This window comes from Schistocerca cancellata, chromosome 5 (genome assembly GCF_023864275.1).
Source record: "Schistocerca cancellata isolate TAMUIC-IGC-003103 chromosome 5, iqSchCanc2.1, whole genome shotgun sequence".
In the NCBI taxonomy this organism is placed as follows: Eukaryota; Metazoa; Arthropoda; class Insecta; order Orthoptera; family Acrididae; genus Schistocerca; species Schistocerca cancellata.
In genome coordinates this window covers 39,056,661-39,077,071 of record NC_064630.1, presented here as the reverse complement: position 1 = coordinate 39,077,071, position 20,411 = coordinate 39,056,661, and the positions used below count along the sequence as shown (strand labels likewise).

Here is a 20,411-nt window from a genome sequence, read left to right as displayed (position 1 = left end):
AGATGGGATAAATTCCAGGCTGAAATGAAGAAAATGTCTGGTGACAACTAGAAGCAAATCCACTTAGTGTAAGAACAACTGAAGACTAGGGACCAATGTCACGGGGAAGCGACACAGACTTAAATACAGAATGTTTAGGTCCTATGCCACACTGTGAACTCAAATATGATGGAAGCTGACAAAATCTCAGATTCGACAGAAGCAGTTGCAGAAGACATGTCACATGGTCTTCTAATAAATGATATCAAAAAAACTTTTATCAAGTGGTGCCAAAACATTGAAGAAATGCGACAAAGAGTGGGGTGAAAGAAGTACGACTGACTCCCGAATGTGGTCCCTATGCCAGTTGACGAAGACCACCACAACCTCACACCTCTCAAAAACCAGGTTGTGAGAGAAGAGATACAGCATTTTACTGCAACTAAAACTGTTGGACCATGTAAGCAAGAGGTATCAGCCAGGAATATCGTCACAATATGTCGAGAGGTAATAGATAATTTTGAAGAAGAGGTGTATTGATCTTTCGCAACATTTTCTGCCACCAGCCGACATGCTGGCTGACTTCAACTTATGCCACAGGCATCAAATGAAAATGCAGCACCACACCAATGGAGACGAACAGACATTTAGAGGACAGAAGACAACACGCCAGTGTACTTCCTCTGTGGGCACCCTGGACACATTTAATGCTACTGCAGAGAGATGGTGAGTTTTTGACAACTACTATGCTATCAGACGTTAACCACCACAGTAGTTGTACTCATACCAGTCATAACTGCAGACAATTATAGTTAACTTGTGGGGTGAGATACACACTGTAGCCTCCTGGTCAAGGTCACTTTGCAACACACCATAGCCATCCCCATCGTGTAAAGAGGTACCGATGACTCAGTGAGAAGCCAAATTAATGAAAACTAAGCAAGACAGCAATCTATGGAGATGAAGCCACCAAAGATCCAAATCCTCCATGACAACAAGTATAGCAACGTTTGAGCTGTTTTTCTGCAGTCACCAAAAGACCTGAGATACTTGTCATGGTTGTCCAAATGCTGGCCAGAGGATAGGAATTTCTTGAGGTGCAAGAAAAGATGGAAATCACTGGAAGCAAGATCAGGACTGTGTGCTGGATGATCAAACAGTCCACAGACGAACTTCTAAAAAACAGTTGCTGTGAGTCGAGTCAAACGGGGACAAGCATTGTTGTGGAGCAGCACAGCACCTGTTGCAAGCATTTGGTGCCCCTTGTTCTGAATGACATGCCGCAGTCTCCATATTGTTTCACAGTAACAGTCAGCATTCACCGTTTCACTTCTGGGCAAGAAGTCAATGACCAGAATGCCCTTCCTGTCAAGAACACCTAGCACATCACTTTCAGCACCAACACAGTCTGCTTGAATTTTGACTTGACATGAGATCACTGTGATGCCAATACATTGACTGCTGCTCGATTTCTCGGGTCGAGTGAGAAATCCGTGTCTCATCAATCGTGGCAATCCTGTCAAGGAACTCATCACCGTCATCATGTTACCACTGCAGAAATGTCAGTGCTGCTCCAAAGTGTTTCGTTTTGTACTTGGGTGTCAGGTTATTCATCACCCACCTGGTATACAATTTCTTAAACAGCAGGTGCTTAGTGACTATTTCATGCAACAAGGATTACAATAGCTGTAAAAAATTGCTGCTGAGCTCTGTAATCATGAAGTAGTGCTTCTCCAGAATACACTGTCGCACCAGCTTAACCAGGCGATCATTGATGAGGGACAGTCACCCACTGCGCTCTTCATCATGGACACTGTGACGATCTTCAGAAATAGCCCACACAATATACCATGTGGACAGGAGATATGTAAATTATGCTTCTGTATTATTAAAAGACTCAATTGAAAATATCTACACAAAAAACACACCTTTTAACATATGGTTTATGTACTATGACATATTCACCAAGTTTACCGAGTAGTCACCCTTCTATACACTTGTCTGTATGATAATTATGCTCCATAACTGCTTGCTATTTCACACATGTCTGATCTCATTTTGATAGCTACAATCACAAATATGCTTGGACATCAGTAAATTAATATATCCAAGTCAAAATTGTAAATTCCTGTAAACTTTCAGTGTGTGAATGAGTTCGAGTGTTGTCTTATAGAAACATGTAAAATAACAAGTGAGTGCTGAGTCACAGATGTTGGTTGAACATTTCAATTTTCAAATGATTGCAATATCTGCAGAAAATGGCTGCTGAGCTCTGTAATCATGAAGCAGTGGTTCTCCAGAATACACTGCCACACCAGCTGAGCTCTGTAATCATGAAGCAGACGGGGTGTTTGTAAGTTGCATGGGGTTTGAGTTATTATTTTTTTGCCAAATTTTGCTTTTTGCAAAAGAATTAACAGTGGGGATGTAAGGATGCTGTGATCGATATCTTTACCAGTGAGCTACCTAGTGGCACGCATTAAGTGGCATACATTAGCTTCTACAACTTTCTGTCATTATGTGCCTTTTCCAGTGGGCAGAGCATTGTCATGTCATGTCATGTCAACAACAGCAGTCACTAGTGATTGCACAAAATCAGTGGGGTGGAAGGGGTCAAGTGAACATCTACTGAAAGAGTCAGGAGACAGAAATACATGAAATTAAAGTAGAAAGTGCTTAATAATGTAATGACAGGTGTACTTAATTGAAACATGAATGTTGAACTGTCTACAGCTTTTTGAAGTGAATGATTTTTGAATTTGTCACTTTCATCAATATGAATGGTGAGATATGGGTATGTGTGTTCCTTCAGTTGAAAATTGAATGAACTATGTAAAAGGACATACTCTTTAGCTCCAGAAGCACCTTACCATAATTTATTATTAATTTTGTAGTAGATAATTACAGATTGATCACACACGGTTAGGTTGCAGTTTATTTTCTACAGGATTGAGATCCTGTTATAACACTCCTAAATCAGAAGCCTTACAAACACAATCATTTTAGTTACAATTACTGAGGGAGTGCTTACACTTCACAAGCAGTCAGAGACTGTGGAAATAAGAGCTCAAGATTATTGAAGCTATTCAACAAGCACACATAACAATGTTTGCTCTGGGCAGTTGTTTGCTGTTGAAGACATTGTTATCCCACCATCATCAACGAGACAAGTTCCATTCATCAACTGAGGTGCCCAGTTAAATGGTGCAGCATTTATAGTTTGTAAAAAGCTACTCAAATTCATGCTACATGCCAGCAACAATCATAAGCATTGCAAGTGGTCAAGGAGAACTTTGGATCAATAACTGACACAAGCAGCCACAACTCATGTCCACTGAAGATAAGCAAAGGGTCAGCTGAACCAGTCCAGGAAGGGCAGCTTAGTTTCATCAACAAACAATCATGCTACACTACCATAACAGACAATGCAGTTGAGGAAACTACTATTGAACTGCCAATAGGATCTGGCCTGACAGAGGAACCTCGGTGAATGACAGTAATTCTGGGTCTGTTCCCAGATGCTTTCAAATTTGGACAAACCAAGTGGCCCATTGCACAGCACAGTATCAAAAATGGGGATCATTCACCAATCAGCCATCATTCACACAGTGTCAGCAGCTGAATGACAGAAGCACATTTTGCAATTACCTCAGGGGCATCTGATACCAACACCCTTGCAGCAGCACCAATCCTCAAAACTGGAATTGATCTCCTGGGGAGGTTGCTGAAGTCAACAAATGGCAATCGATGGATAATAATAGTCTCTACTGACTACCTCACCAACTATTCTGTCACAAAAGCCATGCCATATGTGAGTGCAGGCTTTCTTGGCGAATTTCATATATGAAGTCTTCACGGGTTGTCAGCCAAGTAGCGTCATCGTCTCGTAGCAACGTTTCGATGGAATGCATCTCCATCATCTTCAGGCGAAGATGATGGAGACGCATTCCATCGCAACGTTGCTACGAGATGACGACGCAACTCGGCTGACAACCTGTGAAGACTTCATATAAAAAAGCCATGCTGACTGCCACATCTCTGTAATTGGAAGGTTCCTTGTAGAAAACATCTACACACCTCTGAAAACTCCAAGGTTCTTTGTGGAAAACATTATTTTGATGCACTGAGTATCCTGTGTGATGACCTCTGATTGTGGGAAAGTTTTCTAGTTGAAACTAGTGTCAGGGATAATTTCCACGGGATGACAACAGCCCACCATCAGCATGCAAATGGTCACAAAAATGCTTTACTAAGCCACTGGCAGATATGTTCTTGATGTATACTCATATCAAACACAGGGAGTGGGATACAATATTGCCCATCGTGACACTTGCATACAATATGGCTACAATATTGAATGTGATCTGCTAAAAATAGCATCTGCAACAAACCATACAAATTTTGGCTTGGTTCCTCCTTTCATGCGGTATGATTGGACCCAAATGAACAGCTCTGTCAGGAGGATCAATATGGAGCTAGGTCAGCTGCTTCAGGTGAGTACTTTGTCAGGCATAGGTTTGGTTCCTATTGATGCTATTGTTGGATGGAGCTTCAAAAGGCATGCCCTGCATCTCAATAGGAAAGGAAAGGGTAAATTTGCTGGCACGATAGCAAGATCTTTAGGGGGGAGGGGGGGGGGTTGGGGGGGGGGTGGTAATGAACTATTGGGAGTACCTCAAAGCTCAGACAGGCAGGTAGCAGGGATGTTAAAATATCACAAGATTCTCATAAAAGTACAGCAGAAAATAATGTCAGTATGTCACAATGAAGTGCAGCGAAAAATAATATTAGTATATTGCATCAGAATATCAGAGGATTAAAGAACAAAGTAGATGAACTTCTGCTTTGTTTACAAGATATATAAACTGAGGGTGGAATAGATGTACTATGCCTGTCTGAACATCATATAATCACAGATATGTAAAAGAGAAATGTAGGTTGGTACAAGATTTCAGCATATAAGTAGAGACACTATGGAGAGAGAGTTGCCATATATATTTTAAAATTTATCATAGTGTGAAAAATTTAGAAAATGCAACATATAGAAGGATGTGCATGTGAGCTTAAACTAAATAATGGTACTTCCATAACTGTAGGTGTGTACAGGTCCCCATTGGAAAAATTTCAGCTATTTTTGAAAAATTTGGATTCTTTGTTGAGCTATCTGTCAGACAGAGGGAAGCAAATTATTGCTTGTGGAGATTTCAATGCAGATTTTTTGAAAGGGTCCAATAGAAAGTTTGACCCTGAAGTATCACTTGGTTCTTTCAATTTGACGTCAGTTATCGATTTTCCTATTTGTGTGGTACATGAAAGCAGCACACTGATAAATAATGTTTCTATAGACCAAGATAAATTTCATCAAATAAAAACTTTTCCTGTTAAGAATGGGCTGACTGATCATGATGCTCAGCTAGTTACAGTATATAACATAGCTCCATGCAGTAATGCAAAACAGTCCTCCAAAATAGTGTGCTCCATTAACAATTTAACAATTGCAAATAATGTACGCAAGAGTAGCATGCCATATTTTAAAAAATGAAGTACTAACAAAATGTCAGTTTGGTTTTCAGAAAGGCTTTTCAACAGAAAATGCTATATATGCTTCCACTGATCAAATATTACCCATTGGGATATTTGTGATCTCTCAAAGGCTTTTGACTGTGTGTGTCATGAAATTCTTCTAGATAAACTTAAGTATTGATGTATGAGTGGGACAGTGCACAAATGGTTTAATTCATACTTAACTGGAAGAGTGCAGAAGGTAGAAATTAATAGTACAGATATTCTGCAAAAGTCGGTACAGTTCTCTAACTGGGAAGGTTCAAGAATAGTGTCCCACAGGTTTTGGTCTTGGGTCCCTTATTGTTCTGAATATATATTAATGACTTGCCACTCTATATTCATGAAGATGCAAAGCTAGTTCTTTTTGCTGATGATACAAGAATGCTAATCACACCCAACAAACAAGAATTAGCTGAGGAAATTGTAAACAATATCTTTCAGAAAATCATTAAGTGGTCATCTGCAAATGGAAGCTCAATAAATTTTGAGAAAACACACTATATACAAGTCTGTACAGTAAATGGCATAAAATCATTGATAAATATAGACTTTGAACAGTTGCTACTGCAGAATATTAAAAATTTCTGGGTGAATGCATTGATGAGAAATTGAAATGGAAGAAACTCATTGGTGATCTGTGAAATGGTTAGGTTCAGCTACTTACACTATTAGTGTTATTGCAAATTTTGTTGATAAACATATCAGTAAATTAGCCTACTATGCCTATTTTCATTCACTGCTTTCATATATTTTAGGGTAATTCATCAATAAAGGAAAAAGTATTCATTGTGCAAAAGCGTGTAATCAGAATAATAGCTGGAACCCACTCAAGATCACCTTGCAGACATTTATTTAAGGAACTCACATTAGTCACATTGCCTTCACAATAAATACATTCAGTTATGAAATTTGTTATTAATAACCCATCCCAATTCAAAAATAATAGTGAAGTACATAGCTACACCACTAGAAGAAAGGATGATCTTCACTATTCTGGGTTAAATCTGACTTTAGCACAGAAATGGTGAATTATACTGTCACAAAAGTCTTTGGTCATTTGCCAAATAGCATTAAAAGTCTGACAGATAGCCAATCAAAATTTGCAACACATTAAAAGAATTTCTGAATGACAACTCCTTCTACTCAATAAACAAATTTCTAGATGTGAAGTAGTAATGTTGTATTCATGATCTGTGGAACAAGTATTAATGTAATGTAATGTAACCCCCTGAAGCAAGGCACTACAAGCTTCACACCCTTCCATCAAGTCCACAGTTGCGAGGCTGAAATGACCATGGATACAATGTTCTGGTTTCAACTGGACAATACTCGGGGTGACTATATGAAACACTTCATCATCAGGAAAGAAGAAGTAAGGTAGCTGCCTTGCATATACCCCTGAATGCCCAGGAGAAAGACCAAGAGCACTATAACACCAAGCACATGTTAGTGATATACAGCCGAGGAAACTTGGTATGAATATTTATGCCCATGTGGAAAGTAGGACTATCGGGAAAGTTATTGAAGCACAGAAGTTAGTGACTTCATCTATGAATTCTGTATAAAACCCTACTACAGTTCAGATGTGCAGGTTGACTATGGGAGGTTCAACTGAAGACCCGCTCGACCACTGCAAACCTTCGGAGGAAGGGGCTACTGTCCATGTTTATCATGGTAAAGAGCAATTTTTCCAAACTCTCCCCATTTCCAAAATTTCACCAGTCCTTTTTCTTCATCCCTCTTACTTCTCTTTCCACCCTTCTGCCAGAAGAAGGAACCACCAGCCTGGAAATTCACTCAACCTTTATATGTGTATGTTCTCCTGCCACTCCTTGGCGAGTAGATTTTTTTATCTATCTTCCTACATTATATTTTCAGGCAAGTAGTTGGCTCACTCCACTTGGTGTTCACATTTTGTTTCTCTGGCTAGTGATCCTGGATGTCAAATTCCCTGTGGTAACTGATCCATTTCTCCAAATTCTTGCATATTTCAAACTAGATACTATAAATATATGACCAGGCAGCTTTCTACAGGTGAATCAGAACTCAAGGATGACAAGCATCTGTTTCACAGTAATAATGAGCAGTGTGTACAACATGTGGAAGAGAATGGAGAGGATAAACTGGATGGAAAGAGTGAGTAATGAAAGAGTGTTGGAAAGGGTCGGAGAGAGGAGAAGACAGCTACAGATTATAACAGAAAGGAAGAAGAAATGGATGGGACATTTGTTGAAATTGGAGTGCTTACTAACAGACATTTTGGAAGGACAAGTTTGTGGGAGGAAACAGAAGGGAAGGAGAAGGTCAAGACAATATATGACACAAAGGAAAGTGGAAATTATGCAGACCTGAAGAAGATGAAATGAAATTATGCCCAAGAATCATTAAAGCAGTTATTCCACTATGAAAATCCTAAAAGTTATTATGCTATGAAAATCCTGTTACTGAACTTCCCTGAAAACAAAATAGCCTAAGATGTGACTTATGTGCCTGATTAGATAGCGCATGCACCTTCAACGTAAAGTAACTTCCAAACAGTTACCTGTCTTTTCTTTGTTGTTGTCTGATGATGAGGACTGATGAGTATTACAATAAACCATGAACTGTTTGAAAAAAGGGCCAACTGCAATGAGCAAGTGACAAACGAGGCATTGGTAGTGAATGTTTAGTATGGCTACTCACAAATTCATAATTTAGATAATAGAAGCAGCACTATTTATAAGGTGAATCTCTTGCTGAGTATGTAAATGGGAAGTGGGAGAAAGTTGCTGCTTCACAGTTAGTGAACTTCCCATACAATGTACTGAAGATACAAAGACATCAGTAATCAAAATTAGAATTATTACATTTAACTATTATAGACTTCATTTATTTATGGTACCTGACTCATCAAAAACAGAAAAAGATCAAAGGTTAACAGCTGAACATGGGTTTTGAAGTGCTTTAGTTATGAGAAAAATATTTTGTTTGTATGACCAACTATAATATCGTATTATTCTGATGTGACAATGAGTTAAAATGACATACCATCCAATTATCTTAAGAAAACAAATATCATGCTTTTTTGCAGACTTCATGGAACCTGAAACCAAACTGTAGTTACATCATTAAGCACTTTCAAAACTGTGATGTGCTATTTAAATATCCTGACAGCAAATTTTAAGATAAGGAATTTTCCTTTAATATTGTAATGTGTATTTTCACAATCAATATACCTACAAAAATTCCAATGAGGAATGTAATGATTTACCTTATGGTACTGACTTCATCCTCAGTGACCACTATTTCTTCATACAAGAGACAATTTGCAGTCAACAACTCAAAGAAACTGAGGAGGTAAATAAGTATCACACTGGCTTAGCACAAAAATGGTGGCATTTTCTGTTGTGCTTTTGAAAAAGCATGTTACTCTTTAGAAAAATATTCTCATGATGACATTCTATGAAAATGTCACATAGATGTACAGGGTATTTAAAAAAGAATTAACTGATTTCAAAACTCCATATTTATTGATAAAAACATACTACAAACATGGGATGAATTTCAAAATACTCACAAAATCTTAAAAGTTTTGGCTATACTATTACAAATGCTCTGTGTGTCCACCAGCAGCAGTGTGAACAACATCTAGACAGTAGCTAATCTGTCATAAACTTTACACAGTGTATCTGCTTTTACAGAAGTTATGGCCATTTGCTATCCTGTTCTTCATTCCTTCTATGTCAAGAGGTATTGCGTAGATGAATACACTTTCCTTCACATACACTCATAAGCAAAATTGCATGGGGTCATGTCTAGCGAATTTGGAGGTCAAGAATGCAGGGCAGTGTCTCAGGTTCCCATGCACCATACCACCATTGAAACTGACATATGTTGTTGCACCGGTTTGCTGAAGCTCCATTCTGTTGGAAAATGAAGTCAACAGTGTCCTCCTGAAGTTGTGGAATAAGGCAATCCTGCAACATCTGAAGATAGCTCAATGCTGGTTAGAACACACGGGACCCTGAGATACTGCCCTGCATTCTTGGCCTCCAAGATAACCAGACATGACTCTATGCAATTTTTTCTTGTGGAAGTACGTGAAGGAAAGTGTGTTCATGTCCCCTTTACCTTGTGACATAGAAGAAGTGGAGAACAGAATACCAGCTGCCATAACTTCTGTAAAAGCAAATACGGCGTGCAAAGTTTATGATGAATTTAGCTATCATCTAGATGTTGTTCATGCTCCTGTTGATGGACACATGGAGCATTTGTAATAGTATAAGTTTAAGATTTTGTATTTTGCAATTCATCTCATGTTTTTAGTATTTTTACTTTTCTGTTCTTTTTCTTATAATCACTCAAATGTATCATAAAATGAATCACCCAGTAAACTGCTATACCAAATTAAAATCTCACATTTATGTTCTAAATAAGAAGTGTCATTAGCTGAGGCCTGGTTACTGTTAGAACACAGCAGACATTGTGTGCCTGAAATAATGCTTCTCTAACATTACTTAGAACTGAGATATTCCACAAGCCAACTTATGACATGTGGTGAAGAGTACTCTATGTCCCACTATGACTTCTCTCCCTTTCCCATTCCAGCTGCAAATGCTATCCAAGAGGAACAATTTTGGTAGGCTCCCATGTAGGCTTGAATATCTCTAATTTTACCCCTATCGTCTTTCAGAGTGACAAATGCAGGAAGAAGCAATGCATCTGTTGTTTCTTCTAGAAACACACTCTCCAAGAATTTTACCAGCAAACAACACCATGATGCAGAGTGCTTCTACCTCTGGTTTTGCTGAGCATCTCTGTGATGCTCTTGCATTTACAAAATGAATCTGTAATGAAATGTAAACATTGCTCTTTTTTGGATCTTCACTATTTCCTTTTTCAACTCTCTCTGGTAGGAATTTGAGTCTGACAAGCAATGAGGGTTTTGTAAGCTACCCCCTTTGTAGGTAGACTACATTTCTTGAAGATTCTTCCAATGAATCTGTCTGGCATCCACATTACCTGTGTTAATTGTATGTGGTCATTCGACTTTAAATCACTCTGTATGCAAATTCCCTTAATGTTTAATGGATATTCCTGCTTCTTACTCTGCAAATGTTTATCATACAATAATGGGTCTTTCCATCTAATTAAGTGCAACACATTATGTTTTTTTTATGTTCAGGATCAACAGCCAACCCTGCAACACTTGCAGATTTTATGTGAGTGTTTCTGCAGTTTGCAACAATTTTTTCGCATTGTGACTTCTCTGTATACAACAGCGTAATCTGCTAGGTCATTTATGTATGTTGTGACAAGTAATGCTGCTATAAAGCTATCTTCAAATACGCCTTAAGTTACTGTTACACCTGAAGAGTAACATGCTGTTTTCTGTGCTACGAACTCTTCAGTCCCACCATACAACTAGTCTCATTTTTTTATGCTCAGTATTATGAAAAGGATGGTTGCTACTCACCATATAGCGGAGATGCTGAGTTGCAGATAGGCACAAAAAAAGGATCTTTTTGTTGTACCTATCTGTGACTCAACTTCTCTGCCATATGGTGAGTAGCAACAAGTCTTTTCATAATATTGTTACATTGCATCCCATCCCAGATTTTTCATTGTTTGATTTTTTATGCTCAGATTTTCTTCATAAGGTGGCTAGATGGAACTATGTAAAATGCTTTCTGGAAGTCAAGGAACAAAGTTTGGGGTAAGGTGATAATGCTTGAACATGCTTTTTATATCACTTTATTTTCATATATCAAGAACAGAGAGCCACACTCAAGCAACAAGCACTAGTACAAACTCCCAAAGAAGATAAAAATAATCACAGGTATACCACACAATACAGACAATCATTATTTCACTATTGTTCATTTGTCAAAGTCTTTGACATATTTAATTTGCCACAACAGCATCAACCCTCGGCACCATTATCTACTGCTTTCTCGGTCTCATGGACAAATGAAATGAGCTCGGTTACACATTATTGTTATTTTTGGAACCTATGTTGTACCTTGAGAGGAGATTTTTAGTTTCCAGAAATGTCATAATATATGAGCATAAAATGTTCCCAAATTCTGCAACAAACAACATCAGAGATGTGGGCCTATAATTTTGGCTGTGTGTTTGACAACCCTTACTGACATTGAGAATGACTTGCACCTTTTTCCAATCACTAGGAGTGCTTTGCTTCTCCAGCAATGTACAGCACACTGCTGCTAGATGAGAGGCTAGTTCTTTAAATACTCTATGAATCGGGTGCTTATAATGAAAGTACAGCTACTTGTGGAGGTCAGTGTGGTCTGTAATTATCATATGGCAGCAAAACTAGGTAGAAATTCTAATGTGTTAATGTGGAACTGATTTAGGTAAGAAGAAATTAGTTCAAATTTTGGCCACCAGGTGAAAATATGGTGCTGTGAATGCAAGAAAGATGTACAGAAATGTTTCCATATGTAATGGGTTAGGAACAGGATGTGGGCAGAAAAGGTCAAACAAGTGAGAAATACATAATTTTGATTTTATTATCAACTGTTGCTTACCAATTTGTTCAGTGTGAGCGCTGAAGACTTCGACAAGATGACGCATCCGTAAAACAAGGTGATCAACAATTGCTCACAGCAGTTCCAGTGGAATCAGAGCAACGTGGTCCTGTATAGTGGCCTTTAGATCAGGTAGAGAATGAACATGCCCTTGTAAATGTGTTCTTTCAGGTATCCCCCGAGCCAGAAGTCACATAGATTCATATCAGATCATCTTGCAGGCCATGCCTCTGGAAAACCTCTGGAGATAACACATTTGTGGAAGTTTGAAATAAGCAGATTTTTCACCACTGTAATTGCTGCCGTTCACATTAAACAATTTCACTGATTGGGCACAGTCTCTCTTCTTGATAGTCATACTGTTAACTAAAGTCATGGCTTGTCAGGTAACAGTGTGGATGTCATAACTTCATACAAACTGTGCACAGTGCCATATTTGCACCTGGTAGCCACAACTGGAACTACTTATTTTTTTAGTGTAAATCGGTTCCACATTAACGCATTACCATCTCAACCGAGTTTCACTGCCATATGATAATTACAACCCACAATGGACCTCCATGAGTAGCTGCACTTTAATTACAACCAACTGGTAGAATCATACTGGTATCTCATTAGACCCAATGGTCTTTTCTCTGTAGAGCAATTTCAGCACGTTTTCCACTCCATGGTCACTTATTCTGATTTCTGTAATTTTGATGTTCATGTGTTGATTTAAAAGAGGAACTGCAGTATCATCCTCCTCGGTGACACAGTTTTGCAAAAAAGGCATTTTAGTATTTCATTCTTCTCTTTTTCATCCTCTGTCTCTGCGTCATTATGGTCACAAAGTGTGTGGACATGTAGCTTTGATCCATTTACCAATTTAACAGAAGATTAAAAGTTTTTAGCGCTTTCTGTCAAATTGGTAGACGGTATTTTACTTTTTTATTCGATGAACACTTCATGTATGGCTCTCCTTACGCTAATTTTGGCTTCATTCAGTTTTTGCCTGTCAGTGACACTTTTGTGACATTCAAATTTACAGTGAAGTTGTCTTTACTTCTGGAGCAACTTTCTAACATGGCTTTGAACCAAATCACACTTTACCCATCCCTCACTACATTGATTTGCACATATCTATCTTAGGTGTATTACACAATATTCTAGAACTTCTTCCATTTATACTCAATATTTTCAGACCTGGACAAGAATGTTTCTTGTTGACCACTAACATTCTATGAAATTTGTTTTTTGTTGCACTTGCTAAACAGAAATATCTTCCTACCTTTCTTCATGTTTCTACATACAGAAGTAAATCTAAAAAAAGTTCATTAAAATTATGTGCATTGACGAATAATATTTAACACGAAACTTCCTGACATATAAAACAATTTAGTAGCCTAGGGTTAAACCCTTCCTAATGCATTTTGTAGGTAACACACTTATCAATTAGGTAACTCAATTGGCAACTGATTAGACACACACAGAGCCTGACTCTTTGTATCTACCATTACCTCTCTTCTATTCCAAACTGTACAGAAGCTCTCTTGTATACCTTGTTCGACTAACATTCTTTAGAGAAAGGACACATTTTTTGAAGTATATATACTATTGCAGAGTGGAAGATCCTGTAAGCATGCAGAGTGGAAGATCCTGTAAGTAATTACTTATCAATTTCTGGGACAGAATCGAGCTCAGAATGGTTGGCATGCACAAAAAGTCTTAATTTTTTCTTTAGGACTTCATAAATATTTTTGACTGAAGACAACAAAGAAGAACAAAGTAAAGATACACAGATGAGAGTTGTTCATTGGAAACCTGGATCAAGGATGTGATAGTCATAGATGGTCTACTGTTACTGCAAATTTTTCCTGCAGCTTTCATCTCATTTGATCAAGAATCCAAACTGATTTGACTTTCATCCCTTCATCAATGCCCCTCCCCTCTCCTCTCCACCAGCATTTCCATTCTTTTAAAGATAAAGTGACTTGTGGATTTTATGTGTGTTACCTCAATCATTTGTGTTCCTGTATGGAAAACTAGTTCAAAAGCTGAGCTCCGTTCTTCATGCTATTTTGTTGGAAACTGACATTCTGAGCCGTGGCTGTGTACAAAATATAGGTTGACTCTCACAGAGAAGATGACAGCAATCAGCCACTTTTTACAATGCTATTTATTTATATAAATAGTACCACTATTGGTTTCAAATTGACAGGTTCAACACATGGAGATATGTATACAAAGATCTTTGTATATTTACCTCCATGTGGTGAAACTTCTTAGTTTGTGAGTGGTCCTCTAGATTATGTGCATACATATACATAAAAAAAAGTGCATCATACAGTTTTCGCTGCTGCAAGATCACGTGCAGTCTGCAGTGGAACGTAATGGTGTGGATGTTTCATCTGCACCACCACCCCAAGGAAATTTCATCATTTGTGAAAACAAAAGGCAAAAGCTAATGTAAAATGTATTTTAATGTGAAATAGCTGTCTGAAGATGAACGTGTCGGTTCAAAATCAGTAATGGTGCAATTTAAATAAATAAATAGCATTTTACAAAAGTAGCTGGTTGCTGTCATCGTCTATGTAAGAGTCAACCTATATTATGTTCTTCAATTTCTTGTTTATATGCACTTCCACCACTCAATAGCATCTCTTAAGTGTTGAGTCTAGTTATCAGAACATTACCAGAAGACTTCAGAACTAATTATGTTTACAATTATATCTGCACTCCAGGCATTAATATTAATTAAAATGTAGGAAAATCGATATTTCTGGAAACAATATCACAATTTTTTCTTTCTTTCTCTTACTATGTAGCCTCCAAGCTCAATGAAGTTCATTGCATGACATTAAAAACACTTACCATTTGAAAAATTAAATTTATATAATATGAGACGCACAGCTATGTCAATATTACTTTGAGTGAAAAAGAACAGTGAGGAAGATGAAAGGATGGATTTAAAATCCACTAAAACATTTGAATTTCTTGAAAATTTTATTTACAACATGAATTTTCTACACAGAAAGGTGCAGAAATTCAAACACTACATAGCAGAAAAGTAAAAAGAGAAGTTCAAATTACATAAGTCAAGCACCATACAAGTATTTCAACAACAGTTACCATTTTCATTCATTATTTATAAATTATTTCATTTACAAAGAAGAACTAATATATTAAATGTAACCTGCCACACAATGTAGCACAGCAACAAAGCTCAGCAGCAGTACCATCACCTCGTGCAACACTATAAATCAACATGCACCCATTACCCAGAACTTGCCACCACATCAAAAATGCATTTAAAGGAAGCTCAGATCACAAACATACATGACAAATGCAGCATCATTTTGGCAAGAATTAAAGAAGCAAGTAAGAGTTACTAGTATAAAATGACATCTTTTGGATATAATAATTTCACTGAAGGAAGATAAATGCCTAATTATCACGACTACAAACAAAATCAGTTTTTTTCCATTGCTCAACTTTGTACATATGGCCAAAACATCATCAGAAACTTTTTAGTTGTCCTTGTAACATTGTGTACTATAGCAGTTTGGCAAAAGAGAAAAACTATTTAACTTTACTTGGAAATAATAGAAATAAGCTTGCCCAATACCATCACCCATTGCAGCAGATTTACTTGCGAATTCCTCGTTTCTCACCTGGTACCTGAAGAGTTGCTGTTGTGCAAGATGATCCAAGCATATTAGTGGCAGTGCATGAGTAACTCCCAGCATCCTCTGCAAGTGGAAATGTGAAGATGAAATGATAAGATGCAGTATTAAGAACATTACTATTTTATGGCATTATCCACACAGATAACATTTTGTAAGAGCTGATGAAGTAGTAAGTAACCAAAAACACTGATACACAGTACAATTATTTAATGGGAATAAACTGGTGTGCCATTTCCACGCACAATCACTACTTACCTCCTTCTTGAAAATACTTGAAAATATTATATATACAAGAATCATAAAACACTCTCTTTTTTTTTTATGGAATACTTAGCCAGTGTCAATTTGGATTTCGAAAGTGTGTCTTCATGGAACATACTGTTTTCAAATTCATCAATACTGCCAACTGGTATTTCGTGTGACTTATAAAAAAGTGTTGATTGTGGAGTTTGTAGTGTTCTCCTAGAGAAGCTCAGTTATTATGGTATCAGATGCCTTGCAGGGAACTGGTTTTAATCCTACCTAACTGAAAGATACAGAGTGTTACATTAAGAAACCCAAGGAATGTACACAATGAAACCGAACTTCAGAATGAGGTATCATCACTAAAAGCTGTACCACAGGCATCAATACTGGATCTGCTCTTATTCTTGTTATACATAAATGGTCTGCTATCTGATGTCCAAGAAGCAGTAATTGTTTTCTTTGTTGATACTGCAAGTATTATAATCACTCCTAATGGAGGAACTCCAATACTGGAAAATTTAAATAATATTTTATTGAAAATTAGTAACCGCTTCTCTGCAAGTGATCTGCCACTGAACTTAGATAACATACAGTACATTCAATATGCATAAGGCCCCTCCACACCATTAGAAATAATGCATGAGGGTAAATCAATAAATGAATCAAAATATTTTAAATTATTTGATTATACTGACAAGAACCTCAACTGGAAGTCTCATATTACAGATCTCTTTGAATGGCTAAACTCTGCAACTTTTGTGTCATGAATAATATCATATTTTGGAGATGGAAAAGTCAAAAATATGATCTCCTTTTCATATTTTCATTCACTAATGTCTTATGCTGTCATATTTTGAAGTAAATCATCATTGTACAGAAGTGTATAATAATAATGATAATATGCGTTGTCCACTTTAGAATGTGCTACAAACAGCTCCGTAAGCAGTTGGACATAACTGACAACAGCCTGACAGTACAGTTTCTCCCATAAGAAATTTGTTGTTAACAACCAGTTCCTACTCAAAAATAGCAATATCATTCACAAACATAATACTGGATGGAGAACTGATATACACTATCAATCACTCTACCTTTGTGTGGCACAGAAGTAGTAGCAATGTCAGCCGTAAAAATTTTTGCTCACATACTCAATGAAGAAAGAAATTTAATAGATGATAAAATTAACTTAAAGTACAAACTGAAACTATGGGTGCTTAGCAAATTTTCTATTCCACAGGAGAATTTCTGAAGGTATTATAATAAAGTATGTGTGTGTGTGTGTGTGTGTGTGTGTGTTAGAGAGAGAGAGAGAGAGAGAGAGAGAGAGAGAGAGAGAGAGAGAATAGTTGGATATAAAAAGAAGTAGCTTATGGCAATTACTTAAAATATCAGCATGTTGTCATATTTTTCATTGCGGAACTGTACTACGATTGTAAAAATGACTTGTTCCACAACACAGCAAGAATGGAACATGTGAATAACTAACTAGCCTCATAACATTTAAGACAAAAGTTCAAAAATGTCATGTATATTAAATTTATAGCCAATATACATATCACCTAATAGTAAATTTGGTTGGAGTTACCTGGGAATGCATGTGGGATTGTTAGACGGCATACACCATTTCTGTAATGGAGTTGGTAATCTTCAGAATTTTCAATTATCCTCCCATTCTTAGACCAGAGGATATTAGGTGCTGGCTCAGCTTGGACAATACATTCAAAACGGGCTGTCTGTCCACTTACAACAGCTATATCTCGCAGTGGCTGTTCACAAAAATAACAAAATATCTATCATTACAAAACATTTTTATATTTATATTAAATAACTCAAAGTAATATTGTTAGTGACAAAAAAATCCATACTGTCAATTGATATCATTATCTAACATCCAAATAAAGGTCAAATTTCTTAATTTTTATTGTCTGAAGCTCTTGTAAGGCACAAAATTTTGAGTTTCCCACTGTGGAGTTTCTTGTCATACTTTAGCATTGCCACCTTTTCTTGGGCATTACTGCAGAAACTAGCAGCTCAGTCGCAGCAGCTGAAGGAGACATAAGGAGCCTGCGGGCGCTAAGGTGTTGGAATGCTGGTTGCAGCAACAGGGCTGTTTATGCATTATGAGGTGGGCCACGCCACGCACCGAAACCCTGCCAATGCAGTGGTAAGACAGGGCTCTTGCAGGACAGGTCAAGCAGTTTCTACATTACTGGAGGACAGATTTATTGTTCCAAACATTGCTGGAAGCAGTGCACTGGCACAACAAGTGAGCTCCTAATCCCTAATAAATACCCATCAATATCAGCAGAAGTATCAGCTGTCCGGCAACACCTTCTACGACAAAAGCGCTATGGGAGGCACTGGAACAATATGGCATACCATTCAGTCATGATGAGTTCAGCCTTCAGGCATTCTCCAGCAGCAGCTGGACTCCTGCCCTGGAGGGCACCAGATAGAGACTGGAGCGGTACACCCGCTCACCCCTCTATACTGATACAGGCGCCCTGGCATCGTGTGCTGTCACTCGCAAGTTTGAGACCTGTTACCAAGAGCTGTCATCCCCTGCAAGTATTCCAGCAGTCTATGGCACCACCCACGAGCAGCTGCACCACACCTAATTGGGGTAAAATGCTGGGCGAACTTCTGGTGTCAGCAATGCGGGCACAGATGTCAAAGCCTTCTGAGCAACAGGCAGCCACTGCACGCATCTTGTGCCATCCGCATCACCTGCTGAAAGGTGTGTGGTGACTGCACCACAATGCCACCAGTGTACTAGCACATGTTTTAATAAAATGTTTGACTTTTGATGTTGTCAGCCTCAGCTGCCATCGGCCTGCACCCTTGCAGCGACCCACTGCCACAACCCAGCCCTGCACAGATGTGGCCCTTCACCCCGGGTCAGCTTCAATATAAAGTGCAGATATTTTCTAGCAATGTTAAACTGAGATCTTGAGCAACAATAATACCACAAGTATTATCTTGTTAGAAACAAGATAATTACATGGTAGAGCTACTCAATATGATTGAAAACAATTAACTCTGCAGTCTCAGTACGTAGGAGGGAGGGAGGGGGAGAGAGAGAGAGAGAGAGAGAGAGAGAGAGAGAGAGAGAGAGAGAGAGACTGTACGTAGGAGGGAGGGATAGAGAGAGAGAGAGAGAGAGAGAGAGAGCCACCAGCCATTGGACATCCACTAATGGATAAATTACTCATACGGACTTGTCATGCATTTGATCTTGAGCAACACAATTCCAGGTTACACCTATATGTTTCTTACATATGTCATCTACCCACCTTTCATTAAGTCATTGCCTTGACCTTTCCTTATTTCTTGAATGTCAAGAAAGAACTTCCATGGGCCAACTACCAGTCACTCGCCTCACTGTATGGCCTAGAAATTCACATCACGCATCTCTTCACTGCTTACTGAGTAGCCTTCTGTGTCTGATCAGTTTTTGTATTAAATATCCATGAATCATTAACATAATACAAAACTGCTAATACACACTGTTTGGAAACTTTCTCTTGTTTGACAGTTCCATTTAGACAACTGTCTATTTTAACCAAACACACTGCAAGTCATTTTACACGTAGGTTTGTTGCATTTATTGTCAATCCAGTTGTTTTCTTCAGCAGCCCTAAATATAAAACCTCATCAACTGGTTCTATTAAATCGTAGTTAATCTGTACTAGTTTCATTTGCAGTTGTTCACTGTGTATTGTATCGTATTATTGAGACTGATTTTGGGACTTACTTCCAAGCTTGCTCCGTTATGAGCTTACACTAAATGTTGAGGGTTACCATTCTTAGAAATAAACAGTACAATGTCATCAGCAAAATTAAATTGGTTCTGAAATTTTTTGTTAACAAATATTCCTTTTTTTGTTTCAAGATATGAGGACTCCCTCTAACAATAGTTCTGGTGACATGGAATCTCCTTGCCGAGTCTTCGTTGCATTCCGAATTTCTTTTTAAATTAATGAGTTCTAATAGAAGCCATAGTTCAGTATGCATATTCCTCAGTACATTAAAACACATTGTTTCACAAGAGCTATTGATATAGATTTTGTTTAACATCACTGACAGAAGAATATTAACCAATATGAATTTCACCCATATTTCAGTGGCTTTTTCATTTTGTCTGTGAAAACTTTCCATTGCGATACATTCTGAAGTTCCTCTCCATTATTTGTGGGTATTTTTTGACATCCCCTTTCATTTCTGTAGTAGCTACGGACTGGGATGTCTCCACCTGTCATCTTTAACTGACAAGGCAAAGTACAAAGCATTACTGTTACCACAGATCGGCCAGGTATCTCTGATTAATATGGGCTGATACCAACCATGACCAACATGAACATTTGTCACATAAAACTTAAACCTACTGGCAAGTAATAGATCAATACATCTGAAAATGAATCAGGTC

The 20,411-nt window shown here is 37.8% G+C and overlaps 1 protein-coding gene across 2 annotated transcripts in view; it reads right to left on the bottom strand.

Moving 5' to 3' along the window:
* Window positions 1–15,043: 15,043 nt before the first annotated feature.
* The window catches only part of LOC126187459 (titin), a 947,541-nt gene continuing 942,173 nt past the window's right edge, over window positions 15,044–20,411 (bottom strand). For both annotated transcript variants that reach the window (XM_049928552.1, XM_049928553.1), the window contains 2 exons: window positions 17,571–17,751; window positions 15,044–15,802 (listed from right to left, as the gene is read on the bottom strand). In XM_049928552.1, the coding sequence (XP_049784509.1) occupies window positions 15,699–15,802; window positions 17,571–17,751 (285 nt within the window). In that variant the 3' untranslated portion in view covers window positions 15,044–15,698. The remainder of the gene's footprint in view (window positions 15,803–17,570; window positions 17,752–20,411) is intronic.